General features: G+C 41.6%; 1 protein-coding gene across 2 annotated transcripts; it reads right to left on the reverse strand.

The window, feature by feature from the left end:
- Positions 1-661: 661 nt before the first annotated feature.
- Positions 662-12,847, reverse strand: klhdc4 (kelch domain containing 4). Of its 2 annotated transcripts, XM_051383220.1 has the most exons (14): positions 12,611-12,847; positions 12,244-12,335; positions 11,788-11,866; positions 11,162-11,260; positions 10,470-10,606; positions 10,142-10,234; positions 8,946-9,108; positions 8,788-8,866; positions 8,475-8,683; positions 6,975-7,203; positions 6,649-6,837; positions 6,319-6,450; positions 5,747-5,947; positions 662-4,908 (listed from the first exon to the last, which is right to left on the reverse strand). In XM_051383220.1, exons 1-13 carry the CDS (start codon positions 12,707-12,709, stop codon positions 5,775-5,777), a joined length of 1,773 nt encoding a protein of 590 aa, XP_051239180.1. In that variant the 5' UTR covers positions 12,710-12,847; the 3' UTR covers positions 662-4,908; positions 5,747-5,774. The 2 variants fall into 2 exon arrangements, with proteins under 2 accessions (XP_051239180.1, XP_051239179.1); XM_051383219.1 differs by lacking the exon at positions 662-4,908 and having other exon boundaries at positions 5,007-5,947.
- Between the last annotated feature and the right edge of the window lie 1,259 nt (positions 12,848-14,106).

Raw genomic sequence — 14,106 nt, forward strand, 5'->3', positions numbered from 1 at the left:
GTTATTTATAAAATCTTTTTTTGTCCCGGAGTTAAAATAAAAAAGGGGGTCGCAGGAAAAAGGGAGAAGAGGGGCTGAGAAGGAGGGAGAAGTGAACGAGAGGGAGGCAGCCTCATTCTCATCCATCTCTCCTTCTCCTCTATTATTCATCAGCCTCTTCTCATCCCTCGTTCAGCATGCTGATGGAGGATAAAATAGGTCACCGAGGGATAGGCTGGTGCTCGCACAGTGACTGATGTCTTCCCTCACACATCGTGCACTCATCCCCTCCTCCTTCCCTGCATCCCTCGCTCCTCCTCCTCTTCCTCTCCGTTTTCTTCCCAGCCGTCGTTGTCTTGTCATCCCATCTTTCTCACCTGCTCTCCCTCTCTACCTTCTCCTCTCTCCGACACCCCGGCCCTCCATCCCCTCACATCCCTCTAATGTTTTGATGCTTCCTGAATACTCATCGTTCATCATCATCATCAGCTCACCTTCCTCATATCCCTTTGCTTGTTGTAGAGGAGTAAAACTCAGACAAAGGAAATGTGTTGCTGCGAGCTATCTGCAGGGGGCACACCAAACCATCACATCTATGAAGGAGTTGTGTTTCTATAGGGAGAACGAAGGGCCCAGTAATCAGAAGTGATGGGGACAGAGGCAACCAGTGTAAAGCAGGAAAGTTAAGAAATACCACATTTTTATTTTAACCAGTACTTTTGTTTACTTTCTGCAGTCTGCTATTTTTGTGGGCCTTTATTCACAACATATTTTAAGTGGAAAAGTTTCATAACTCCCACATACATGTTAATTTGTTCAATTTTCAAGCACTACATTGTTGGTTTTCCTTGCACATTCAATCAATATTTGCAAGTTGTTAAAAGGTAGGTCAGGGGTCAGCAACCTCTTCTATCAAAGAGCCAACAAATCAGTTTGGAGCCACAGAATTTATTTGAGCCTTATAATGCTAATTTACCACCGCAGATCAAGTAAACAATTTTTTAAAAGGTTTACTTTATTTAGAGCTCCCCGTTCCCCGCTATATACTGCCCACCTGTGGCACTCCTACAGAAAAAGCAACATGCAGACTGTGAAGTGATGTTGCCATGAAACTGCTTCTTAAACTTCCATCATTCCCCATCATGCTGCAGTACCAGCCAAATGCTTGTTAATGTCGGTGTGCCTACCTGCTCTGCTGTGATACAGAATCTTATGTACAAATATACTGTTTGTGCAGGCTGTCTGCATTTTTATGGCCAATCCTGAGTCGAACTCATTCAGGTTTTCATCCAAACTGTAGCCACTGGCTCCAGTTCGTATGTGGGTGCAATTTATTGATACCTGCCTTTATCTTATGAAGTTGCATGTGTATTGCTATGTATTTACAGTGTTTTGTTGTTGTATTTTTGTATATTTTGTCTGTTTTTATTGCTATGGATCTTTTTCTTGTGTCCTTAATGTTGTCTTTATTATTGTTATTTTTATAAGCCAGTTGGTTGTCAAAGCAAACTAATCTGTCCACGCAGTAATAAATTCTCTATTTTCCTCCCAGACTTTTTCTTCTTGTTTATTTTGAATCCATAGCTAGCCTAGCTTGGGAAAAGGCGGAAAGTCAGGACGTAACGTATGATGCACATTTTAGCAAATTAAATGTTAAAAGATTTATTTTATTTGGTGTGTAATTATTATTATTATGATTATTATTATTAATTTTGTTTCATATATTTTGTGTCAAAGCCACAGGGAGTGAGGAAAAGCTGCATTTTTGAAGACTTTTGATTTGATTACCACTACAAAAATAATCAGTTTCTGTAAAGGTATTTACCATCAAAAAAAGGTAAATCTTTATTTACTTATGCTTACTGGATCACGTAGGACTTTCATAATACAATGTTTCATTACAGTTGATATCAGTAATTATTGATGATTTTTAATGAGATCTTTTTATTAAAGACTAGATGGGAAAAAGGTTGAATTTAACTACTTTATTTCAAATCTAACCACTTTGTTTATCAAAGCACACAGGTAGTAAGGTTCATGTTTTGTCATATGGTGTTGTTACTGAGTACCTCTCCATCGTGGACTGCCTGTGGAGACCCCAAAGGGCAGTTATGGTGATTCACTCATAGCACGCTCAATTCTCAACAGATATGATGATGATGGGTGTATTTGATTCGTTATGTTCTTTCGGTTTGCATTTCATGCATTGATTTGGGTCCACTTGACGGGAGTGGTCTCTTCCAAGATGACAATGCCCCCATTCATAGGGCACAATGGAGTCACTGGATGGTTTGATTAGTATGACAATTATGCGGATCACACGCTATGGCCTTTGCATTCACCGGATTTCAACCCAATCAAACACCTATGGGATATTTTAGACTGACGTATTAAACAGCTCCCTACACCACCATCGTCAAAACACAAAATGAGAGAATATCTTTTGGAATAATGGTGGTCATCCCTCCAGTAGAGGTCCGGAGAGTTGTACAAAGACACTGGTGTTTGTTTCTAACACTTATGTTGGTTTTTCCTTTAATTTGTCACCCATCTGTAAATCACTATTATTTTATTGCCCAGCCTAGGATGACATAGATTGTCTATATTCTATACTATATGCTAATGCTTCACTGTTATTGACAGTTAATTAGGGACCGAGCCAGCGACCGCTGGAGGTCCCTATTGTATTTGCTATGTTTCTTATTATTATTTTTAGCCCCCTTTGACTGCATTTTTGCCCCCCTGAACATATACGAAAAGTCAATTTTATTTGGCAAAGTTGTCAGGCCTGGTAAAAATGGGGATATTTTATGCGTTGCTTTCAGGTTGGCCACTAGGTGGCGCTACTATCATAAAAAGTGTGTTTAGGCTAATAACTTCTGCATAGTTTGTCACACATTCAAAAACCTTATATCCACAAGTTCAGTGAACGGAGCTGAATCTCCCCATATAGGCCATGCCCACTGTCACCTATAACTTTTCCTTCGCTAGAGCGCGAAATGTCCATAAACTACTTTTTCGTGTTTCTCCTACGCGCTTTGTCCGATTCGCACAGAATCTTTCATGTAAGATCTGGGGACCATCCTAATAAAAAAGTATTTTAAAGAATTTTGATATTTCAAAAAACAAGCACATTATAAAATTAGGACTTCTAGGACCTGTTGATTTTTCGTCAAAAAAAAGGAAGTGGACCATTTCTCCACATTGCTATGTCCAATTGATGCCAAACTTGGGTCGATAGTTCCCCATGTCTTCCTTAGGCATTGTGCACAATTTCAGGCCATCGCCACAAGGTGGCGCTCTTCAAAATGAAGAAGTTTATGCAACGGCACGTGTGATTAAAAAGAAACTTGGTACGATGCTTGCCCATGGCTCCCTAAGGCTCCCTAAAAAATGTGTCAAGGTGGCGCTCTGGTGGCAAGATACATCACTATGCAGAGACCGTAAGAGTTATGAATATGAAATTCACAGGACACGTGTAGAGTGGTGCCTGTAGCTCACATACCAAAAATAGTGTTTGTCATGTTTGTAGCGCCCCCTACAGGATTTTAAAAAAGCAGCCCCGGCGCCACGTTTCACTGATATGTATGAAACTCGGAAGGCACGTGTAACATGCCGATACGTACAAAAAAGCCTCTTGGACCCATACCCCAAACCCCACGGGAAGTCGGCAATTTTGATTTTCATTTTTCACCTTCGGTCAGTGTCTGTCAGTACAGTCAATAAATGGTGCTAATTAAAAGTTGTGCTATTTGTGCACGTACATTAAAGGGCGTGTCCGTGGCGTGCCGTCAAAGTTGGCCATGTTGAATTTCGCAGCCCTTTTCGGCCATTTTTCGCCTTGTATTTGAACTCCTCCTCCCAGGGAATTCATCAATCTACTTCAAAATTGGTCAGTAAAGATAGAAAATGTTGTTGATTAAAAGTTGTCCTATTTGTGCATGTACGTTAAAGGGAGTGTCCGTGGCGTGGCAATTGTCATTTTCTGTGATTTTTCATGTTGTATTTGAACGAACTCCTCCTAGGGAATTCATCTGCTCTGCTTCAAAATTGGTCATTACAGTCAAAGTATGTTGCCGATGAAAAGTTGTGCTATTTATGCACATATATTAAAGGTTGTGTCCGTGGCGTGCTGTCAAATTTGGCCAGGTTGAATCGTATGTCAAGCAGTGATGTCATTTCCGCCATTTCGCAGTGATTTTCAACGTGTTTTTGCGTTGTATTTGAACGAACTCCTCCTAGGGAATTTATCGGATCTACTTCAAAATTGGTCAGTACAGTCAAAAAATGGTGCTAATTAAAAGTTGTGCTATTAGTGACTGTACTTCGACCCGCATGCCGGTGACGACGTGTCAAATTCTGCCAATTGGCCATTAAACAGATAGTACTCCACTAAACTTCACATATTCTATGACAGTTCGACCCTGAACAAGTCCTCACAACTTCAGAGTACATGGTCCAATCTCAATGAAACTTGACATGTTCAATAACAGTCCGGCCCTGAACACGTCTACATGACAATATTCAGATATAGTGAAAGCGCTACCTACTGGCAACAGGAAGTAAGTGCTGCGTGGCTATTTTGAGCTGATTTATGTGAAATTTTCATGTTGTGGTCCGCACGTGTTACAACGGCACGTGACGCGGCCGCAGAACGCCCCGAGTTGCGTGGAGTGCGAGGTCCCGCTCCACGCTGCTTGCAGCTTTAATTAATTATTAATATTAGTGGGCATTATTGTTGGTGGCATTGGTAATTATGTTTGAGGCCTCAAATAAATAGACCCATTAGTAGCGTGGGTGTTTTTGCGTGTATCATAGAGAGCTTTAAGTGATATTCGGTGTCTCTGGCCGGAGTCAGGCTGCAGTTTTTGGCCGGTGTAGGGCTCTAGCCGTTACCATTGTCCTCAAAACCCCATGGACAAACCCCATCTAGAAACACACAAGCACATGGTACAGTAGGGCTATTGGATTTCTTACATCAGTGTTGAAAATCAGATTTTATAAATAAAATTTGAAGAAAAAGCACATTGTGGTTTATTCATCAATTTATTTTTTGCTTTTACTTGTTAATTACTTCCGTTACTCTGATACATAATCGTTCGTTTGCATTTTCCATGTCCTCATGCAGCAGGAAACAATTTTTGGATGCAATAGATACTAATGTGTTTAACTATTGGGCCATAAAGCCGAACTTATCAATATTATCATAATACCAATGCATCAAATGACTGTATGTGGAAGGTGTCACCTGTAGTAACAAACCCAAAGCTCTACAGAATGTTTCAGTGTCTTTCAGCTCACTGTTGACAAAAAACGAGTTCAAATAAATGCTAATGTAGCTGCTAATAGTATGACACTGTTGTGTTTACAGCTTGTTCTGCTCCGCTGGGAAAAGAAAAAGCTAATTTTAATGTAATTCTGGTGCTTCTGGTGGTTTTCTACACAGCTCTCTGTTAGTAAAACACCTTCTGTGAGATCACTGATCCTCCGCACAAAACCACATGCAATTTAATTTCAATGCTCACCTTTGTGCTTTACTTTGTCTGACCACACTGGTCTCAAAATTGACAGCAGCAATATAGGGAAGTCCATAAATTCAAACTTCATTTGATCAGTTGGAAGAAACTAAGTTTTTTTTGTTTTCTGTTTTAAAATTGAATGATGTTCAACTTGCATTTCTGAATTATTTTCAGTACAGTTCAAATGACATGTTTTATAAAAGGTAATTACAAAAAATATTTTACAAACACACAAACAGCACACTCACAGTCACTCAGACACTCTGGCGTATCCCACTACTGGTCTTCATAGAAGACTTTAGACATCGCAAGGGCGACCTTGGCGACCTTTTTGTCCTTGGCGTCGGGGCCCATGTTGGCACGTGCCAGTCCTATCCAGTACTGCTCTGTACGGGTCTGGTAATCCGTCACTGTCTCTCCCTCCTGCACTGCGGGGTGCTCTTCTTCATCTGGAAAACGCAGTCAGGTAGAGAGGTTAACGTTGCTCGTAACATTTATACATATAATCACGGTGAAATTTAGTGAGAACAGCTTCTAGCTGGTTTCCTGCCAAATCAAACATCACCTTTGAGGGGTCGAACAAGCATATGTGATAGATTCAAGTAAACAGGAGTGGCTGAGGTTCAGGTTAGTTCTTATGTTATGTCAAAGGAGAATTCCAGCTATTTTAGACATAACGGTTACAAACTGTGGGGAGAGAGGTATGTAGCACCACATTAGGTAATAATACAAGATTTCATTTTGGAGATGGTTTCAAATGTGTTTGGGAGGTTGGTGATAAGTGTAGTGTAGACAGTGAAGAGGCAGAACAATCCCTTGCCTTCCTCATCCTCGCTTTCCTTTTCAGACTCATCCTCCTCTTCCTCTCCTTCTGCTCCTTTCGCCTCCTCCTCCTCCTCCTCCTCTTCATCATCATCCTCTGACTCAGACTCTTCCAGCCACTCCTGTGTCTCTGTGGAGAAAGAATCATAAATCCAAATGAAACCTCACACCCTCTCCTATCTTATAACCCTCCAACTGCTCTCCTGCGTCACAAGATTTTCAGACAAGACGCATCAGCACACTGGCTGCTTTAGGACTCCCTGCTGAGCTGACGCTGGATACATTTCATTTATTTTTTCCCTACACGTTCTTGACATTGTTTACTCACTCGGGTCCATTTCAACCAGAACCTCCCACTGGTCCATCTTGTGGAGGTCCAGGCAGTAGAAGTCGTTCAGGGTGAACTGGCGGTCGCCAACCTCAAACATCCCCCCGTATAGGAAGAGCTTGCCCTGACGCACCGTTGCCATGGCACTGGACCTCTGGCATGGCTCCACCAGAGGGGCCGAGGCTGAACCTGTGGAAATTAAAAACGTGATAGCTGTCCAGCCTATGTATATTTTTTCTGACTTTTTTACATTTTAAATTAGTTTTGTGTGTGTGTGTGTGTGTGTGTGTGTGTGTGTGTGTGTGTGTGTGTGTATGTGTTCTTGCCATCGTCCTCCTCCTCTTCCTCTTCCTCTTCCTCCTCCTCATCCTCCTGAGCTCCAGGGATCACTTCCTTGATGGTCATCACTGTGCCATCCTCCGTCACAATCTCCTTGATGACCTCAGTGGGTGCTTGAGGTGCCACCTGCCCCTCCTCCTCCTCGTTCTCTGCTCCCTCCCCCTCTGCCCCACCCTTCTTCCCCCTCCGTCGTTTCTTCTTCTCTGACTTGTTTCCCTTGACAGACAGAAACAAAACCATAAAATATTGCAGTCAGCGGTCGAAGCCTTAAGCATTACTTCATTCTTGGTCACGTGCCAGAGGTTCTAGTCAGGACTTCGTTTAAAGCCCCCCTCCACTCTTTAATCAGTGTCTCTTCTTGTCCCTACAGAACTTTGACACTAGAAGGATGTTTTCACATTCATCTGCTGAAAGTGGAAAGTTTCTCTGTGCTCATTGAAAATCAGATTTTAAGGGGCGGGGCCTACCAGCAGGATTTGTGACATCACAAATAGTTATAAAGTCAGTCCTGGTCCAGTATCAACTTGTACAGTGTGATGTAGAAACTTGAAGCCACCAGTGCACATACCGAATTCCATTGGAGGTCAACAAAAACACAGGGGGTGTAAAGGTGCTCTATAAATTACCACAGAGCTTACAAATTAGCATTCATTCCATAAAACTACTTGGGGGGAATAGCTATAAAAGGAGTAAGTGTAAGTTTTCCTTCAAAGCTAGAAAGCTCGGGTTTTAGATTTAGACCAACAAGGAGATAAACCAGAAAAAAACTATACACAGTAACGAGGATTAGGGCTGCCCCCAATAGACTAAGAGACTAAGTCGACCCACTTTTCATCAGTCGGATAATCGTAGAAAAAAACTCCAACAACATCAAACTCCGTTCAGGAGGAGTATCCAGGGATTGTTGTAACACAGACCTTTTCTCTTTCTAGCTGCCATTGGCTATGCAGCTGACTCTACCTGGACTGGGAGCTCGAAAGACAGGGAGAGGTTTGTTTGCACAACTAGCAATGGAAGAGGTGAGAGAATGGAGTGAGTTTATTTGTAAGTAACTGTTAACATTATCCATCATATCAATACATTTGCCAGTATTTGTTTTTGTGAAGTTGGAAGTCATTTATTCCGTGTTTTGAACAGTGCGACTTAGGCAATGTTACTGTGTTAAAATAAATACTATATGTTCAGTCTCCTTGCTGGTTGTTTTGACACATTCAGAATCATTACTCTGTTTGCCGTTAGCATTTAACAGGCAGCTGCTATAATATGTATACCTGTACATATGTATTTAAAAATTCCATTAATATCATAAACGTGCAACCACTAGTTGACTAGGCATCTTTTAGTCGGGGACAGCTGTAATGAGGATGCACAAAGCAAAGGCATTGATATGATTTTTGATGAAATGATCAAGAGATGGAGTGCGATTTGTTAAGCATCACTTGTTTTCACTGAACAGCGCAGTCTGAAGCAGGTTCAGCCTTGCTTACCCTGAGCAGGCCAGGGAACCAGCGGTTCTTCACTGTATCGTACAAATAGAGGTCATTGTAGAAGTCGCCCTCCAGAGACTCCTCCTCCTCCTCATCACAAACCCCACCAAACAGCACCGCACGCCCCGCTGGGCCCACCGCCAAGGAGAACCCAGAGCGTGGAGGGGGCTTGCTACCAGAGGGGCTCACCCTGGACCACGACCACTTCTCTGGAGGACAGAATCAGGCGAGTCACAAAAAATACCAACAGGACATGACGTGGTTGATTGCTATTCATGTTTATCATTTGCGCTGTCTTAAATTGTTTTTGTACCTTGGCCGTCTTTACCCTCTCGCTTTAGAAGAAACATGTCAGAGTGGATGGTCCCCTTGTCGACATCCTTCTTCACTCTCTAGATAAACACACACAATTATTAGGCAGACCACATCACAAAACATAATACATTATAAATATGGGAAAAGCACACCCACCACTTTAGAGTATCCCCCGTAGATGATGACTCCTGTGCCGTCGGGCGTGGGGGTCATCTGACAGGCGGAGCGTGGGGAAGGGGCGGTGCCTGACGGAGCAAGGCGTGACCAGGAGAAGGTGTCCAGGGAGAAAGAGTAGACATCATTGTAGTAGATAAAATCCCTGCAGGGGGAGGAGGGGGAAGCAGGAGAGGAGAGGAGGAGAGGAGAGGGCTGAAAAAATAAACCGAACACTTTACTGTTTACTGTTTACACATTATGGCCTAATGTTGATATAGCTATATGTACCAGCAAACAGTTCCACATTTACACATCGAGCAGTTATGGAGCAACCTTTTTTAGAGTCGTGATTCTGTCTACATGTCCAGTGTTACTACAATAGTCACTCTACTTTTCGCTTTATTTTTAGCTTCTGAGAAAAAGAAGCCGCTAAAGTCTCTTTAGTTAGATGTTCCACTGTGTTCACCAGCTAATCGCTAACTTCATCTGTCATTGTTTGTTTTGGGCAGGTAGCTAACTGCTGCAGCCAGAAACAAGGTTGATGAAAGTAGTGAACCTGAACCATAAACAAAACAATCAGCTGAAAGACACTAAAATGCTCTGCAGAGATGAGAAGTAATTTGACCCACTGTTAACATAAAAATATTGAGTAGTGCAGCTTTAAGTTTCAGATATATGTACAGTGTTATGGTTTCTTTTTCTTAATGTCAACAAATCCATAGAAGAGACCATGGTGTTGCAGTCTTTTTAATATTACCACTTGGAGTTGCACTTATCACTAATTCTATACTTGTACAGGCAGTACAAGTAGGTCCCCACGACTAAATTCAACTAAATTGATGTATTGTCCATACGATGATGAAACTTTGCTGATTTCTATGGGGTTAATTGATTTCTTGCAGCATTAAAGCTTTTTAAAACTTTTTGTCATATTTGCTGAAACTTTCACTGTATCCAGACAGTATTACCATGAGTTGAGTTTAGTTTATTAGGATCCCCATTAGCTACAGCATTGCAACAGGTATTCTTCATGAGGCAGATAATCTGTGAAAACAGTCAGGTTCAACCAACTATCTTAAAAAGCAGAAAAACTTTCACCCATAAAGTAATAATGTAAACAAACTTGTTACCTGCCCGCCGTCCACACCATTACAGACACATTCTCCTTGTTTATATTTCAGTAACCTTCTGCCTACCTGGTGCTCTCATGGAAACCTCCAAAGACCAGCAGCTGTTTCTTGCTGAGGACCATCCGGTGGCCACTGCGACCTGATGGACCACCAGGCGCCCTGGAAAAACACAAAACCTGAAATCATTTCTGATTGCAGATGTCTGTAAAATGATTCAAAATTAAGCAAAAATCACCATGCTGATTGGGCTTACATTTCAGGACAGGAGGAACTAGTTCAGAGTTCCTCATAAATTACATTTACATTTCTGGCCACCCTTAGATCCCATCATTACTTCCATTTATCCAGCCTTCTGTTCACCATTACATCTATTTTTATCACCCTGTGCACATACTTGATGTTCTCCCAGGTGTGTGTAGCCAGGTGCAGCACCCAAAGGTCCTTGTAGTGGTAGAACTGTTCCCCGTTTGGAGAGGCAAACTCTCCCCCAAACACCCAGAGCTGTCCCCCGCCCTGGGGAACTACCACTGCCTAAGGGGAAGGAACAGAGAGAGGGAGAAGTGAGACAGAGGGGAGGAACATATAGGAGTAGAGGAAGAGGGCTGCATGAACAGAGCGAGATAAGGAGGTTTGATGTTCTCAGATTTAATTGGTTTTCTTGCAACAGGCCATCAGCAGTGATGACATTGCTGATAAGTTTCTAAGTTTCCTCTGATCTGTACTACAGTAGTCTGCCCCCTTGTGGTTTAAATGAAGAATCACATAACTGATCAAAGACCTCCAAACAAACTGATGTTCCAATGAAACAAATGTAGCATTACCAGGCAACGTCTATCAAATATAGCTGTAAACCTACTGTGAACACCTGCTATTTGATTAATACTAGTCACATCCTTTTTTTTTTTACTTGGAAGTGGTACTGAATAAAATACTCTTACACACGCAGAGGGACAGAGGAGAACGTGCTGTTTGCTGGCAGCTGGATTGTCAAATGGTGCAAAAGAAAACCACTCGATGTTTCGATGAGAGCCGAAAATATTAACAGTGTGTGCAGCAAAAGAGGCTTAAGGATCCCATGAGCTTTACCTGGTGAGAGCAGCGTGGGGGAGGAGGGTTGGGGATCTCTGATTTAACCCAGCAGTTCTTCTTGATGTTGTAGAAATACAGATCGTTGTACAGGTACGTCTGCAAACAAAAGGCATGTGAATGAAGAATTAATTTAATAGAATTCATGCTCTACCGTACTAACTGAGAAAAGAAGAGCTCATGAGCTTCATATAGTTTGTACAGTGTGGACCATTGTGAAACAGTGGCGATACACAAAAATCAAAAATTAAGAACAAAGATAGATTTTAAAGAAGCTTCTACTACAGCAAAATCCTCCCCAAGTGTGCATCTAAAGTAGCAAGTTCTATAAATTCCTTTACAGAGAAGTATTTATTAGAGCAGTGGTTTTCAAACCAGGTCCTTGAGTGGGTTGTAGGGGGTCACATTTATTAGAAGTTGTAATAACATGAAATAGAGTTGACTGTTGTTATTGACTATAATTTATAGTGATACTAGTTTGATCACTGATTGACTGTAAACACTTAATTATCTTGAAAAAAATAAAAATAAAAAAAGACTCCTTAAGACAAAATCCTTTCAAACTGGGGGTCCATGGTCCAATGTACATTTATTGTGGGGGTCTTGGCTATGTTATTGTTTGCTACCTTCTTTCCATTGAAGAACTCTCCTCCAAACAGGATGAGTTCATCTTTCTCAGGATGGGCAGAGAGAGACGCACTCAACCTGGAAATCATAAACATGAAGATGGTAAACGTTATACCGGCCAAACATCTGCATTTTATCATAACAACACCATCTAACACCAATCTGCCCAGCAGCAACTGCAACTTCCTTTGGAAGCTAAACTAGTATGTAGTAGTCATTACATTTTCTATTATTACTTGGTTTGATATTCTCAGGTGGCGAGAAGATGCTCCATCAGCTCCACCGGGATCAGAACTGATTCTGTGTCTCATGTCTTAGACCTTTAAATCCTATTGATGATGATACATTTGTTTTGATGGATTGTCTTATGTTTTGTGTTCAAGCCTGTATGTGTTCTGTGTTTCACTTGGCTGTGAGGGATGATAAAGCTGAACTTAAGTGATGCAGTGTTTCACCTCGGTGATGGAGGTGGACATGTTGTCTCAACAACTTGGGTCTTCTTTGCGTCCAAATTCTGAAACTCAGCAATCAGAGCCTCCAAATCCTCCTGGAGAAATAAGGACGGATGGAAGGTGAGAAGAACAAAACCAGAAGAAAGTAAATGGCTTTTTAAAAATGAGCTAATGCTTTGGGTCCTGGTACTACTGCAGACAGTTGTGTTACCTTGCACTAACTCTTTACTGAAGTTCATTTTTAATACACTTGTTATAAACCATTCAGTTAAGCTATACATTATTTCCACAACACATTAAGAGTCATTTGTGTGATATGGAAAGTACAAATATATAATCATATAACTGTTAGTTTGGGTGTTAACGGTACCTCTTCTCGTTTGGACCTCTTTGAAACCTTTTTCTCCATTTTGGCGGCAGTCTTCTCCGCTCCCTTCACCTTCTTTTCTTTCTTGCCCTTTTTGCCCATCACTGCTGTGATACACTGACAGACGGCGGTAGTCCGGAGGTTTTATCTGCAGTTTTAAATGAAGTTGGTGTCACATGGAAATCTAAACAAACACACATGCAGAATCTCGAGTCCTTTCCTCTGACAAGTGGGATTTACTTCCGGCAACAAACTGGACGTATATAGCAGCGCCCTCTGGCGTGTGGGAGGATATAGCATTCAGGTTTTTGTTGTTTGTTGTTTGTTTGTTTTGTTTTGTTTTGTGTTTTGCCATCTAATAGGCTCTGCTGAAAATTGGTAATCCTAGGCTAAATGTAATACATGTAGGCTATATAGGTCTATAAAATGGATCTGATGTATTGGTTTCTAGACGACTGGGTCAGAGTATCTCCAGAACTGCAGCTCTTGTGGGGGGTTCCCGGTCTGCAGGTTAGTACCCATCAAAAGTGCTCCAAGGAAGGAAGAGAACCGGAGCCAGGGTCATGGGGGGCCAAGGCTCATTGATGCACGTGGGGAGTGAAGGCTGGCCCGTGTGGTCCGATCCAACAGACGAGCTGAAACAGTTAATGCTGGTTCTGATAGAAAGGTGTCAGAACACACAGTGCATCAGTTTGTTGGTATAGAGCTGCAGAACATACTGACCACCAGGGTGCACAGGTAGTCATAATGTTATGGCTGATCAGTGTATTTCAAAGCTTTACTAATGTGCCACAATAATGTAAAGTTTTTTAGCTCAAATATCTTCATTTGATTGTTTTTGATAAAATCAACATATATTTCTGGCACTCCTTAAAGTCTCCATGCCACCCTCTTGCAACCCCATGAATATTTCTCTAGATCCACCCCTATGTATATGAATATATCTTTATCTGTAAAAAGCAGCTGGTTGAACCCAGAAAGAGCCTTCGTGTCTTATCTCAAAGACAGTGGTTACTTTCATGGTTGAATATTATATTAGTTGCCAGAAAACCCAGGGCAAAAGCAGGAAATGTTGAAATGTTGGTTGTTTTATTCCCCTGATGTAATATGTACTTCACATATGACATAATATATACACATATTTGCACAAATTCATGTGAGTATGCAGAGAGAGATGAATGCACTAGGGGTCAGGGACAAAAAATAACCGTTTGTCCCTACTGACCTCCCTCTCACTCTCTTTCTTTCTCTCTCTCACACATGCACACACATTCACACACACACACACACACACACACACACACACACACACACAGAGAGAGACACACACATTTCAGTGACCCATTTGAGTCTCAGTATTTCTGTACTGGAATACTACCATGTGCCACGTTTGCTGTATTTGATAGAACATCAATTTGTTTAAGGATATGTACCATGTACGGATTATATCAGTGGAAATATTCAAACTAGTTCTTTACATATGAGATTGAAGAATGAAA

Source organism: Dicentrarchus labrax, unplaced genomic scaffold (genome assembly GCF_905237075.1).
Source record: "Dicentrarchus labrax unplaced genomic scaffold, dlabrax2021, whole genome shotgun sequence".
Taxonomy (NCBI): domain Eukaryota; kingdom Metazoa; phylum Chordata; class Actinopteri; family Moronidae; genus Dicentrarchus; species Dicentrarchus labrax.